We start from the raw sequence: 15,972 nt of genomic DNA on the forward strand, positions 1-15,972 counted from the left end.
GCATAAAGAACAGCTAGATGGGCAAGGCCTTATGTGTCAACAGGGATGGAAGCCATTGAAGGGTGTGGTCAGATTTGAGGTTTAAAAACACCACTCTGGTTATAGCATAGAGATTATAGCATAGAGGATAGTTAATGTAGATGAAAAGGCCAGTTAGAAGGGTTAGTTATGAGAGTGTACTGCAGAGATGAGATTATGATATGATAATTTTTTTAATGTTTATTTATTTATTTTGAGACAGAGAAACCACAAGCAGGGGAGGGTCAGAGAGAGAGGGAGAGAGAATCCTTGTTGTCAGCACAGAGTTCAATGTGGGGCTCAAAGTCACAAACCCTGAGACCATAACCTCAGCCGAAATCAACAGTCACCCAACCGACTAAGCCACCCAGGCACCCTGTTATGATAATTGACACTCAAATGGCAGCTATACAGATGAAAAAAACAAGAGATTGAGGATAGGTTGGATATGAGAATAAATGGTAAGGATTAAGGAAAAATGAAAATGCTTACTTCTAGCTTCCTGGTTTATGCAACTCTGTGGCTGGTGATTTCATTTACCAGTACTGGGAGATAATGGGAGAGGACCAATTTTGAGGTCCTGTTTTGTAAAAAAAAAAAAAAAAAAAAAACTTGAAAGTACTTTTAATAAGTACTTATTAATAAGATTTAATAAGCCTAGTGTACTTTGAGGAGTTGCTTTTCTCTGGACCGGGTTTATTCATCTCCAAAATGAGGTATTTACCCCAAAAGACCCAATCAGTACCTACTGGAATTAACAATGTTATCATTGTGATTTCAATTGTGTATAAATTTACAGAAAAGCAGAAAATTATATACTTGAAATTGTAAACTGAGGATTTGAATCTGGTGTTAAAGGAAAACGGATGAAAATAGACGTCTAGGGAAGGGGATGGTATAATGAAACTGTAATTTGAAGGATATTATTCTGACAGCTGGACTGAAGCAAGAGAGAAATCAGTGGATGGGAAATCAGGGAAGAGGCAGAATCAATGAAGGCCCAAATTGTAGTAGGGACTCTGGAATAAGCAAGATTAGAGTTTTAGGCAGTGTGTAGCATGAATTAGCACTATTTGATAATGTAAGTCAGAAAATGAAAGGGAGACAAACTAAAACTAACAATTTACATTGTTTTCAAGCTTCGAACATGAAAATGATGGAGACAGAAGCATGTATTTAAAGGAGGTTGTTAGGACACTTGAGGATATTGAGTTTATCTGACATGCTGAGTGCATAACTATGCCATATTTCAAAAAGTAAACTAATTTTTCTAAGAAACATTATCATTCAGCAATAGAAGGACCAGATGTAGCTTTACCTTCAAAAAGTTATTAAATAGCATTTACAAAGTACTTGCAGAAATTTATTCTAAAAATTATAGTTGCTACTAATAATACTTTCTACAACTTGTTATAAAAGTTCTATTCTTACTTATTCTCTGATTTCATTTTTCAGCTCCATGTGGTGGCCATTTTTCTGCACCCAGCGGATTGATTCTCTCACCAGGATGGCCAGGATACTATAAAGACTCTTTGAACTGTGAGTGGGTGATTGAAGCTGAACCCGGACACTCTATCAAAATTACATTTGAAAGGTCTCTACCAATATTTTTCTACCTTTAAAAAAGTACACGTTATCTAAAACAATAGTCGGCATTATCCATTTTATTTACTAAATCAATGCATAGTTTTATTGTAATAGTTTCTGTGCCTTGAATGCTTCAGACATTTGTCCCCTTTAACCTTTCAGCCTGTTGTCAAGTTGATTTTCTATTTGTTCAATGTTCTATCAGTACTATTGAGATATGAAAGGTGGGCCAAATATGGCACACTATCTAAATATGAACATGGGGCCCTTAACTTAATGTGTTTAGCTGTCCTATATATTTTTTTAATTAAAAAAATTGTTTAATCTTTACTTTTGAGAGAGAGACTGAGAGAGACAGAGTGCAAGCAGGGGAGGGCTGAGAGAGAAGGAAACACAGAATCTGAAACAGGCTCTGGGCCCTGAGCTGTCAGCACAGAGCCTGACATGGGGCTCAAACCCACAGACTACGACATCATGACCTGAGTCAAAGTTGGACACTTAACCAACTGAGCCACCCAGGTCCCCCATATTTGTCCTGTATTTTAAAGGGCCTGTGTTTTCTGCTGTATTTCAAAAGGCAAAATTGTTGTAAACACATTTGAATTTATACTATATTACAGCCTCAGGCACTTAAGCACACTACCCACATCCCTACACCTACGATTCCTTCAAAAACATGACTGTGTCAAATTCATGTGTATTAATGGTTGGCCAGTTGAGGATATTTTTTCCTAAGAACACTAATCTTACTGATCAAATAATCTATACCATGAAAGACCATATTAACTATTACAAAGTTAAAGAATGAAACTTCAGGTCTTTGCTTGGATCAGTATTCACAAATGGAAATGGACACATTTATAAAATTTCCTAATTTTATTATTGACTCCCCTCATCTTCCAACCCCTTTATTTAACAGAATAAGGGACCAGGGCACCTTGGTGACTCACATGGTTAAATGACTCTTGATTTTGCCTCAGGTCATGATCATAGGGTCTTGGGGTAGAGCCCTGCTAAGATTCTGTCTCCCTCTGCCCCTCCCTGACTAGCCCTTACACTTTCTCTCTCTCTCTGTTTCAATAAAAAAATAATAATAATAATAATTTTGAAAAAGTTACCTTTGTAAGCTTTGTAGTCACACGGAAATCATACAAATATATAAATATAGCAGAATTATGCTGATGATTGAATTTTACAAACATAACATGATCCTTCCCTAATTCAAGAGGGTCTCCAGTGAATTAATCTATCCACACTAGTGTTAAAAGTTGAGAAGAAAACAAATTCTGTTTGACAGATGTTAGTATTAAACATTCACATGAGACCATCCTACCTGACTATAGCCCACAAACTTTCTTACAACTGTATTAATTTGCTAGGGCTGTCATAACAAGATACCACAGACTGAGTGGTTTAAACAACAGAAATGAATCTCCTCACAGCTGTGGAGGCTGGAAGTCTGAGATCAATGTGTCAGCAGGATTGTTTCTTCTGAAGTCCTTTGTCCTTGGTTTGTAGATGGCCATCTTCTCCCTGTGTCTTCACATGGTCTTTCCTCAGTGTGTCTGTTTCCTAATTTTCTCTTCTTACAACGATAGTGTTCATATTGGACCACCCATATGATCTCATTGTACCTTAATTATCTCTTTAGAGGAACTTTTTCCAAAGATAGGCACATTCTGAGGTACTAGGGATTAGGACTTCACATATGAATTTTAGGGGGACACAAATCAGCTCATAACAATGACTTACACACTAAAAAAAAAAGTTTATATTTAGAGGGGTGCCTGGGTGGCTTGGTCGGTTAAGCATCTGACTCTTGATTTCAGCTCAGGTCATGATCTCACGGTCCTGCGATGAAGTCCTGAGTCAGGCTCTGTCCTGGGCCTGGAACCTGCATGGGATTCTCTCTCCTTCTCCTTTTCTTGGCCCCTCTCCTGTTTACTAGCGCTCTCTCTCTCTCTCTCTCTCTCTCTTTCTCTGTGTCTCAAAAGAAAAAGTTTATATTTAGAATACTTTGGCAGAGCTTTTTGTGGTGATGTTGAAACCATATCCTTTATTCAGAGATACAGCTTGCATTGCCATAGCAATTTTAGTGAAAATCATACTATTTATTCAGAATCAAGTCTTTATCAAATAACAGTGTTCCATGAATGTGGGACCCAAAGTAACCAAACTTACTTTATTACACAGATTTTTATTCTGTTTGGAATATACAATATGACATAATAATATTGATCATATCATTGAATAATTTAAAAAATTATATTGATTTGTTCCTAAGAATTCACTTTCTCTACCTACCAGCTGACTCAAATTATAGATGACTTTAAAAATAGCTTATATTCATTATGTTATGTTCAAGTCTTAAACACTATATAAGCATGATACTATCACTAGAAAATTCGTTTAGGTTTTATTAACACAAAGTGCATTATTCCATTGAAAAGCATCCCCTGGTTTACTAGTGTGAGTCATTAACCATCATTAAATAAATAAATAACATCTGATATCTTTCAGCCCTAAGTAGGCTGAGTTGCCAACTGGAGAAGCAGATTGCAAAGCTATGCTTATAATTCAGAGCACCGCGCTTGTGACTTTTGATTTTGTACTTTTGTTGGAAGACACATTTTCTCTGTCCAAAGTTTTTAACATGTATGTTGTATCCCTCCCAATAGGCAGTTACATGGGCCTCTTTGCTGCTTGCCTATCTTGTGTAGATATCTTCAGAATTCTCTAAAGTGAACTCATGTATATCACAGCCTATATTCTATTTTTTTAAATGTTTATTTACTTTTGAGAGAGAGAGACAGAGTGTGAGTGGGGCAGAGGCAGAGAGAGAGGGAGACACAGAATCTGAAGTAGGCTCCAGGCTCTGAGCTGCCAGCACAGAGCTTCAAGTGGGGCTCGAACTCACGGACTGTGAGATCATGACCTGAGCCAAAGTCGGATGCTTAATCGACTGAGCCACCTACAGCCTATATTCTAAATTAGACTATCCCAGACTTAACTTCCTGGTAAAAAACTCTTTTCAGCAATTTTTATAAGCTGTAATACCAGTTAAATAGACAAAAATCCAATTTAATTTTGGTAAATATAGTTACTTAACACTTTTTACTCTGCCTCTTTCTTATTCAATTATCTGCTTACTGAGACACAAATCCTTTAAGTTAGGCTGTAAGCAGGCATTAGCCTGAAAAGTGATTGTCATTGCTAGGATTTGTGCACAGCAACAACGGACAATTCTGTAGGGGAAACAGAACAGGCCTTGGTGAGAAATGATTCCTAGAGCCCAAAAATCTTCCCTTGAGCACCCCTGAGCAAGTCTTATCAACTGTGCCTCTTTTCTTGGTCCCTAAATCACACTCTGAAGTAAATTTTAAACCTCCTAGCTCCTTCACCTCCTTGATATCAATGTCTATGTGTAATATAATACACATACACACACATATACAAAGATATGTATACATATGCATGTATGTAATTCCTTGTTAATTAGCTCAAACACTGAATGAATTAAGAGTTAGAAATGCTGTAAGAATTTATTGATGTTATTTTCACTATTTTAGAACAGACAGGGTGTAGCTGTATCAGTATATTGCTTTTGAATTTTACTTTTTTAAAAGAATTTTACTTTATAGTTGTGTAAAGTTATATAAAGTTATATAAAACTGAAATATTCATTTGGCAGCTTGAGTCCTCTATCTACCCTTCCTTCCTGCACACACACATATACACACACACACAAGCCCATTAGATTCTTGAGTTGTAGCTATTTGAAAGGAAAATTATTTAAATATCTTCCTCCATTTCTTCCTTTCTGAAGCTCCTTTAATGGTATAAGATTTTGCTCTAGGGTTATCCGTAGTCATTCTGCTTGGTCACAAAACTGGTTTCTTTAAAATAATCCACATCTTGGGGTGCCTGGGTGGCTCAATCGGTGAAGCGTCTGACTTCCACTCCGGTCATGATCTCACAGTTCGTGGGTTCGAGCCCCGTGTCAGGCTCCGTGCTGACAGCTCAGAGCCTGGAGCCTGCTTCGGATTCTGTGTCTCTCCTCCTTTCTCTGCCCCTCTCATGCTCATGCTCTGTCTCTCTCTGTCTCTCAATAATAAAAAAATGTTAAAAACAAATTTGAAAAAAGAGAACACTGGTTGCAAACTCTTAAATAGTTTTTGTCATTCCGAGAATACTTTTCATAGAATTTGGTTCCAAAGAATGATATGTATTTATTACTGAGTTATGTCATTTGCTTTCTAATACCTAGGAATAACTTAACTTAATTTGGTGCGAATGAAAATTTAACCAAATACTGTGATGAAGATGGTGGCATGGCTATTTTCCTATATTCTCAAATGTAGCAATTGTTTAGATTTAATTTACAGGAAAAAAGAAAGAACTAAAATATTATAAATCTATTAGCCATTAGTTGGCTTCTTGAAATTATCTCAAGTACCTTAAGTCAATGAAATCTTAAGAAATCAAATTGTCTATCAAGTACAAAACAAAACAGTAATGCCAAGTAACATATGTGGTTTTCTAACTGTTTATCTCTTCTTAACATAGCCAAACAGTTTGCAAGTCTCATTTTCAGATCTGCAGAGGAATTTTGCTTTGTTTCTTCCAACAGTTTGTAAATTTCTCAATATTTGCCAGCTTCTAAATGAACTCATTTTCCTGTTTATTAATCATCCTAAGTCTGTCTTTCTTTTTAAAAAAAATTTTTTCAACGTTTATTTATTTTTTTTTTGGGACAGAGAGAGACAGAGCATGAACGGGGGAGGGGCAGAGAGAGAGGGAGACACAGAATCGGAAACAGGCTCCAGGCTCTGAGCCATCAGCCCAGAGCCCGACACGGGGCTCGAACTCCCGGACCGCGAGATCGTGACCTGGCTGAAGTCGGACGCTTAACCGACTGCGCCACCCAGGCGCCCCCTAAGTCTGTCTTTCTATCCCTTTTATTGTCTTCAACTTCTAGACCACAGCCATCAGTATCAGTCTTCCAGACAGCAACTGTTTTTTTTTTTTTTTTTTATTATTATTATTTTTAAATTAATGAGGACTATTTCAATTTGGTCAGAATGGGTTTGGATTACATCAAGAATGTTTTTAAAAGACAACAAAAATTGAGTAAGATAAGGTTGATTTCATTTTGAATATCATCTAGTGGTTCCATAACATTTGTTTATGAATAACACTAACTTTAATGTCATAAACAAATGAACACTAGATTGAGACAATTTATGAGGAATGTGTACAACTATCTTGAAAACACAAAATGAAAGAAATTCAGATTATTGCGTAACCCTAATTCATTTCCCTTATTATTGTAATGTATTTTTATAATTCCTTGAGGCGAATCTGTGATGGTTTTCTTTTTAAGGATTCATTCCTACTGAACATTGTTCTCTATATCACCAGTTGATGCTGCTATTCTATTAAGACTTGTCTCTTTGGGTTTCAATTCAGAGTAATCTCTGACTCTTGTGTGCATTTTAATTTGGTTATCATCAGTTGACTAGCTATCGAAATGAAACTCCAGTGTTAATACTGCAATAGACTGACTACAAAACAACCAAATAATGGATTCACAATGTACCATTGTCTGATCATTTACTTAATCCTATTCTAAATTGTATTATTGGAAAAGTTATTTTTAGACCAATGCAATATATTCCATATTGCAAAATAAAGACTAAGATAAGCTTATGAAATTCATTCATTTCACTAAGTATATTGCTTAACAGGATATAAAAGTGGTACAGACGGAAAAATATTTCAATTGCACTTCTTAAATAGTATTGGATTGTACACTTAATTTTTACTACTTATATGCTGTATTTGTAATTGCATTTTATAATGAAATAAAGTTTCTGGTTTTTAGATTTTCCATTCAAGTGTTTGGACCAGGTTTTGAGTTTTCTTTTGTTATTTGAAGAATAATGTAGTTTAATTTTGTAATACTGGAAAAGGCTGGCAAGTGTATAGTAAAGTAATCTTTTGAAAGTTGATGGACATTGTAACTAAAAATTATTTTTAAGAGTGTACTGGAGACAACTAGTTACCAAAAATGCATTGGAAGATACATTTTAATTTTTTTAAGTTTATTTATTTATTTTTGAGAGAGAGAGAGAGAGAGAGAGAGCAAGTGTTCAAACAGGGGAGGGGCAGAGAGAATCCCAAGCAGGCTCCATGCTAACATCACAGAGCCAGATGCATGGCTCGAACTCATGAACTGTGAGGCAATGACCCGAGCCAAAACCAAGAGCCACCCAGGTGCCACTGAGCCACCCAAGGTTCATGGTAAACACTAAAGTATCTAAGTATATTGAATGTTTTGTATAAAATTGGTAACGACCATAGAGTAAAGAAAGATATTTTTGTCTTTAAAATATATTAATTCTTTCATTTATCCAATAAATATTTGAGTGTCTGCCATATGCAAAGCATTGGCAAATACAGACACCATTTGACCTTGTGGAATATATAGACTCTTAAAGGAGACACCTATCAAACAAGCAAACACAACCATGATTGGTATCACAAAAGGTGCGATAAAATGAAGCAATACAGTAGGGAAACTAACCTACACTGATATCAGGGAAAGGCTGCTTCTGGACATATTTAAGCTGAAAACTGGAGGATATGTAGGAATACATTGGTAGAAAAGGAATTTCCTGGGCTGCAGGATCATCAGGGACAAGGCAATAAGTTGCTCAATTTTCCATGATTCCAAGTAAAGTTTTTCCACGGCTAAGATTTCTGATTTCCAATTCAGAATGTTGTACAATCTTGAAGTGCGGGAATGAACACAAAATGTTATTTTGTTGATAGTATTTATGCATGTTAAAATATTGTTGATCTGTGTTGATTGCAATTTATAAAAATGACGTCTTCTAAAAGAATTGAAGATGATAACAGTAACAACCACCAGAAATCTAAAAATACAACTGACCAGCTTTTCATGGCTTAGTATAGTCATTAGGGAGAGAGAGACTTGGGTTTGAACCATTTAAGTTCTGCAGGCCTCAGTTTTGTTACCTGCAAAATGAGTATAATAAGGGCTCACTTACTGGGTTAGTTTGAGGCTTGGATAGATGAATGTAGATAAAATATTTAGCAAGAGCCTCAAGCACTTAGTGAACATCAACTACATCATCATTATTGTCATTACCTACTTAGAATTAGAACCACTATTTTGGAATTTAAAAAACCCTATTTTTAATGGACAAAATAGACTTGTCAAAAAAAGGACCACTCTAATAAAGCAGAAGCCGGATTTGAAATCTATATACAATTGCTATAAGAATCTGATTATTTGATTGAAGATAAATATAAATCACATAGTTTTCCATGAAATAAGGAAGGTAAAAGAAAAGCAACTTCCGAAATATGTGTGGTCAATGAAAAGGTCATTTATTTACTGAGGATGTTCCACAATATTTGAAAGAAATCTTACTTATGAACAACAAATGTATGCACATACCTCTTTCAGGATAATTTCCCATAAGATGAAGAGCTTCAGATGAGGTCTTAAGTGATATATGATATTAGATAAGCTAAAGAAAAAGTATAACACAAAAATGGTAAAAAGTTTAAATAGTCATTTAAATAGCAATCTAAATTATCGTTTTCCTTATAGTGGTATTCTAATAAAAATATTTCTACATGTGTCTCTTAATCTCAGGTTTCAGACTGAACTGAATTATGATGTTCTGGAAGTTCATGATGGACCAAATCTGCTGTCACCCTTACTTGGATCTTATAATGGTACACAGGTGCCCCAGTTTCTATTCAGTAGCAGTAATTTCATATACCTTCTATTTACAACAGACAACAGCCGTTCTAACAACGGTTTCAAGATTCATTATGAAAGTAAGTAATGCCAAAATATATTTTGATTTCCCTATTCTGTTTTCCCTACATTTGTATTACCATTGTATTACTAAAAGAGCTACAAGATTTATTAAGAAAATACAATTAAGGCTTTCTTTGAAGAGAATGCTAATGGTTTACAAGATAATAATGTGTTTTCGTAAATTTTACAAGAGATTTTTCAACAGTATCTACCTAACATTATTATGAAAGGAAATACTAACAGATTGTCAGAAGTATCAAATAACAAATTTTGAAAAATGAGTTTCTGTACTAGTAATTTGTGCACAATTTTAGTAGTGCACAATAGTAGTAAATATCAATCTAGGATGTATATGAACATTGACAAATTTTTTAGCATGTGCTTCATATCATTCTTTTAATTTTACCTACATTAATTGCACACATTTTCCATTTAAAATATTCAACTTTATTATTTTGTATAAAATATTGAAAAGTATATTAACATCAAAAGTCCAGTACATACACACATATTCAAATATGGCTAACGTAACTTCTCAAAGACCGCATATTAAAACAAGCTGTAAGTCACAGTGTTGAAATAAGCTTGTAATAATCCCACGTACAGTCTTATCTAAAACATCTAAAATACATCTGATATTTAAAAATAATTTGATCCTGGTATATACATAGAAACAAACTTTTTTTAATTCACAAACATGTGGCATATTTATACATATGTGGGTGTATTGCATATGATGTATACATGTAAACTCATCTATGCGTGCATTTTCATCTCAGGGTACATCACTGTGTATCTGCATATGAAAAGCAGTTTTGGTGAAATGGTTCTAATAGCACATTTAAAGGGTTATTGCAAGATATCTTTATATCAAGTGCAGATAGGTATTATTTCACTTCTTTTTATATTCAAGCCTCCAATACCCCCTTCCCTCTCAAGAAAAATGCCTGCATTTGAAATTTATATCCTTATTTTCTATATTGGGTGTCTTTTTGGTAGATCTGGTTAATTGACTCGTGGGCATTTAAAACCATAACCAATATGTATTCATTGCTTTTTAAAATATTATATTTTCCATAATATTTTTTAATTATATTAACTTTTCTTTATTTAGAGTTTTATGGCATGGAGTTATATTTCTTAGATATTGTTATAAAATGTAATAAGAGGGTTAACACATACTTATAAATTAAAATGAACTTAAGGACCTTAATTGAGATTTTTAGTTTAACATATATGTGTTAAAATTGAGTTGGAGTCGTTTTTTGCAATCTATTTCAAAATTCTTACTAGCAATTCATTTTTATCAATATGTTACAAATGGGCAGGCACCTTTTCTGTTAATCTGTTGCTATATTCTATACCTAACAAATCACATTCAATCCCACCGCAACCCAGGTGTGTGGTCTTTATCACATGTCAGATACAGGAAAATTTTTAACGTTAAATAAAATTACACGTGCAAAGTGTGATTATAATAGCTAGCATGCAATTAGTCCTCAGTGAATGGTAGCTCTTATATTTTTTCTTTGAAAACTAATCCAATGAGGAATTAAAATGAGATGTCAAGCTCAAGCGTATTCGTTTGCTATAAAAGAAATTATTCGCCAACACTTGTTAAAGACAGTAGAGCAGACTTTTATTACAATGGGGTTTCATATTAAGGGAGAGAGATTGAGCTCAGCTCTGACTACAAGTGGGAATTTCTAGTCATGGAGCAAAGTGGGGACCAGTGGATCGGAATTGCTAAGAGGAACCATTAGAGTTAGGGGAAATCTGGCTAAACACATTAGACAGGGTTTTTGCTAAAGGCAAGCCAGAGTGAAAAGATATTGAGAGTGGGGAATAAGGAATTTGATCAAATAGCCTTATCTTGGAGGAGGATTTTCAATAAACTGACCCAGCAGGATTTCTGCTAAAACTGGACTAAATGGGCCACTGGTGAGACCTAGTCAAAAGGGTTCAGTGGAGCTGGACTAAAGTTTGGTCAAGGCAGAGCATCTTTGTCAGTCAGAAAATCTGTCACCCATAAACTCTTGGTAACATAATCAAAGTTACTATTGGAGGCTAGTGACTAAAAAGACAGAGTGGAGGCTGAGACCTAGAGAGGCTGAGATTGATAAAAGACCTACTGGATGTTGGCTTTGGTCAAATCTGGCAGCAGGCAGTAATGTTCAATTTAAATTGGTTTACAAGAAATCACTTCCTCTCATTTTTTATTCTATTTAGTGTTGTGGTTTAATTACTACTATGAAATAATCTCTAACATCACAAGCCCTTTCGTTTCAGGAACACAAACAAGCAAAGATCTATTTTTGTTGTTGTTACTCAATAAGTTTCCCAGCTGCAGGTAACCAGCTATTTTTTTTAAATGAACCATTCAAAACCTCCAAAATCAGTAGAATGAAAATTGATTATTACACTAATTAAAATTATAAGAACATATTTGGTGTTTGGTGAATTTCTTTTTTTAAACCATATCCATTATAAAGGAAAACTTGATTTTCCCAGGAGACCAAAATTCGATGTATTATTTGCAGTACTAAAATTGCTTGCACTCCAGATTTTCATTTTACTCCCTCTGCTGGGGCACTATTTACTCAACTCTACTTTCTTTCAAAACAAGGAGATTGCAAAAACTGTACAAACAAAATAAGATTTATAGTTTTCAGAACACATTAAAAATTAGAATAATAACAACATGGAATAGAATTTAGGAACATAACCCATTTTGTGTTTCGATAGTTTTCCCCCCTGCCTCCCAATAAACACTTCTGTTTATTTCTTATTTCTTTGTATTTCTTTAAATACAAATATAATTGAGTCTTCTTGGATGTGTAAATAATATATAAAACAATACAATTATAAATGGATACAGAACAAATTTATAGACACAGATACCCATCTCCAAAGACATATTTTTATATGCATGTATACATATTTTTTTCAACTGTGGAGAATGGAAGACATCTAAGAGAATATACTGTTTAAAGAACAGTTGTTACATTTAAAGTCAATACGTATGAGAAAGGTAGAGAAATCAAAACATTTCCACTGCTTTGATCTATTTGCTTGTCAATCAATTATGAAATATCTCTTTAGACTTATCCTTTGAGTGCTAGATATATACAGTACGGTAAGGGACATAAAAGAAATGCAAGATCTTACTGTATCCATCAATTGGAGAGACAAGAAGGACAAATTAAATGATTAACCTTCACTGACCTCTACTCCAAATAATCTGAAACCATTAAAATCACTTTGGGATAATTACATTTGCTTTTTTTTTTTTGCTTTTACCATGATTTACATTGTATGTGACTTCTTCAAGCACACATTTCCCTGATTTCTTAAGACTTCACTACAACATAGGAGTTCTGGATAAAGGAAAGTTACAGAATGAGCCAGAGCATTAGAAGATCGTGACTTGAAGGAGAGGGCATCTGAGCTTGTCTGGTAAAAATTGAGAAGATTTTATAAATGAAGGGGATGACTGAGGGTGTTTGTGGTATTGAAATAAAATAGAAAACTAGTGAGGAAACTTAACCTGACTGGGAGGAAAGATGACTACTGAGAGATAATGAAAATTGCAAATAGTAGAGTTCAGTTCGGAAGTCTTGAATGTCAGGGTGATGACTGAACTTGGTGTCATAAACATATGGTACAAAAGCAAAGAAATAGCATATTTTAAGGATACATATGTCCAAAATTATATCCCAAATGGACTGGAGATGAAGGATACTGAAAGAGAGGCCAGGGATTATGGTTTGTCCTACATAATTGAAGTGATGTAGGCCTGGGGTAGGGTAAGAGAAGTAATAAATGACATTATGCTTTTCAATGAGGATGGATTTCAGGTACATTTTGTGGAGGAAAAACAAAACTGTGAGAAGGAGTCAAAGGTGAATGAGGGTTTCAAAGCCTTGGGTGCCTAGAAGACAAATGGTCACATGGAGAAGAGGAACATAGCAGGTTAAAGTAATTGTGTTAAAGATAAAATTTTCGTTATTTTTAAATTTCTCATTAAAAACAATAGCATTTAAATGAAATGAATATGTTTGATAAATATATTTAAAATATATAATCGATCTCTTTAAAAAGTGAACTCCTATGTTTTTTGTATCTATTTTAAATACTTCATTTTAAAGTTGGGTAGCTAATACAAGTAAACCATTTCTCTTGTGAATGTGATTTAATCAGACACAATTTGAAAATGCTAATTATTGTATTATTGGAATATCAAAACAACAGTTATTCATTGTCTAAGTCTTTCACTTAGGAACAAAAAGGTAATTATTTATTTTACCTTATACCTCAGTTTTCAACTCTGGGCATTTTTGCATCCCAGGGAACATTTGGCAATACCTGGAGACATTTTTGGTTGTCGTGAATGGAGGAGGTGGAGGCCAGGAATGCTGCTAAACATACTGCAGAGGACAGGACAGCCCCACAGCAAAGTCATTCAATCTAAAAACTTAACAGGGCCAAGGTTGGGAAACCATGTCTTATTAAGGGAGAGGCATTGTCATGGTAGGATGTCAGTTAGGCATTATAAGTCACAAGGGAGATTATCGTTTGGAGACACCAAGTGCACTACAGGCTGTTGAAACCCTGACAAGGAGCCACCAGAGCAGTTGTACTGCTTTATTACAAAGGTACTTGTGTTCACACTTTCATTTATCGCTATAGATTTACATCTATAGAATTTATGACATTATAAATTTTGATAGGAAACTGTACAGTTTCATCAGGTTCTCATAGAACCAAATGATCTGAATGTGGACTTTGTGGACAGAAAATGTCAGAAGAAATTTGCTAAACAAATTGCTGATTGTTTAAATAAAGTAATGGGCACATTCATTTATTTGTGAAAATCGTAACTAACAATTGTTTGAGAAATAAGAATCAATTTTGGCAAATCCAAATCCATCAAACTTACTCTTTGTCATATTCCCTTTGTCTCCTAGGTGTTACAGTGAACACTTATTCTTGCCTGGACCCCGGCATTCCTGTACATGGCCGTCGCTATGGTCATGATTTCTCTATCGGTTCTACTGTTTCATTTAGTTGTGATCCAGGATATAGGCTGAGCCATGAAGAGCCTCTTCTATGTGAAAAAAACCACTGGTGGAGTCATCCACTCCCAACCTGTGATGGTAAGAATTAATTCAGTATGCAAAATAAGCTAACTTATAAACAAAAAAGAAATCAATATAGTATTTATAAAATGTGAGACTGAATACAACTACAAATATTTCATATTTTAAAAAGATCATCTTGAATTTTGGTAATTATATGTTACCAGACCATTAATACAGAAAATAAAGAATGCATTATATGTCAACTATACTTCACAAAGAAAAAAAAATAAATATTGATAACCAGCCAAACTAACCCTATGCCTAATGATGACATATATATGTTCAAAATATGCTGAGATAACCAGTTTAAGTGCATATTGTGTTCATCAACCTTCGACAAAGAGCTTTGAAAATATCAGATTGGTATTAATGAATGCACTGAAGGGAGAGAACATTACCTCCCACCTTGGAAAGCAACATGGGCTAGTTCAAATTCTATCTAGTTAGCACCATGACAATGTACCCTGACTCTCCTGTGGTGACAAATTTCTGGTTATGATGAGTGTTTTTCCAGTGTCTTTACCTCTTCTTTGTTTCCATGTAGAATAAGTCAGAAATGCTTCATTTTTCAGAAAACGTATGTGAAAACACAATGGAGGAAACTGCTTCCCTAAGATTGAGAAGTGTTTTCATACCTCATTTCTCAAAAAGCACACACAATGTAAATCTATGCATTATTTGGTCCTGGGCTTTAATTTTATTTGTAACACTATTTCCCAGCTCTATACTATTCTTGTTCAAGGTGGAAGATCACATTTGTCATTTTATGATTAATTTTTCAAGTACTTTCAGTACCATCATTTTTCAGTAACAGCTTTAAGCCAATTTGTTTTTATAACAAGATTTAAAGGAATCCTCAGCACATCTTCCTTGTATTTGGCACAATACTATTTATTATAGTCAGCATTCTTCTGATTGTAAGTGACAGATCCCAACTGAAACTGATGTTAAAAAATAAAAGCAGAATTTGTTGTTTATTCAAATCTTAGAAAAGGCAGGATTGGTGTACCTCTTAAAGATAATTATAAGTGTAAATTCAAACCTTTGCAAGGCTCTATCCATTTTCTACCTGGGCTTTTCTCTGTGCCTTGACATAATACTCTTTAATTATAGCCAGTCTTATCTACATGAGGGTTTAGTGGTGGAAAATACACTCTTAGAAGCATAGAAACTTACAGTCACATATTTCCAGTATCAGACAAGAATGAAAGTTCTTCCTTGTTCCAATTAGAAAAATCCAAGGGAATATCTCTGATCAGTCCATACCTGGACCAGTTACTATAGTAAAGGAGAAGGGCCCATTATCATTGGCCTTGTCCAGGACATTTATCCATCTGTTTCTATGGTTGAGACAAAATAGTACTGTTT

The 15,972-nt window shown here is 34.5% G+C and overlaps 1 protein-coding gene across 6 annotated transcripts in view; it reads left to right on the forward strand.

The window, feature by feature from the left end:
- Positions 1–15,972, forward strand: part of CSMD3 (CUB and Sushi multiple domains 3) — a 1,255,667-nt gene that overhangs the window by 834,489 nt on the left and 405,206 nt on the right. For all 6 annotated transcript variants that reach the window (XM_045453867.1, XM_045453870.1, XM_045453869.1 and 3 more), the window contains 3 exons: positions 1,474–1,612; positions 9,293–9,480; positions 14,431–14,619. In XM_045453867.1, coding sequence (XP_045309823.1) covers positions 1,474–1,612; positions 9,293–9,480; positions 14,431–14,619 — 516 coding nt within the window. The remainder of the gene's footprint in view (positions 1–1,473; positions 1,613–9,292; positions 9,481–14,430; positions 14,620–15,972) is intronic.

The sequence above is a fragment of the Leopardus geoffroyi genome, chromosome C3 (genome assembly GCF_018350155.1).
Source record: "Leopardus geoffroyi isolate Oge1 chromosome C3, O.geoffroyi_Oge1_pat1.0, whole genome shotgun sequence".
NCBI lineage: Eukaryota > Metazoa > Chordata > Mammalia > Carnivora > Felidae > Leopardus > Leopardus geoffroyi.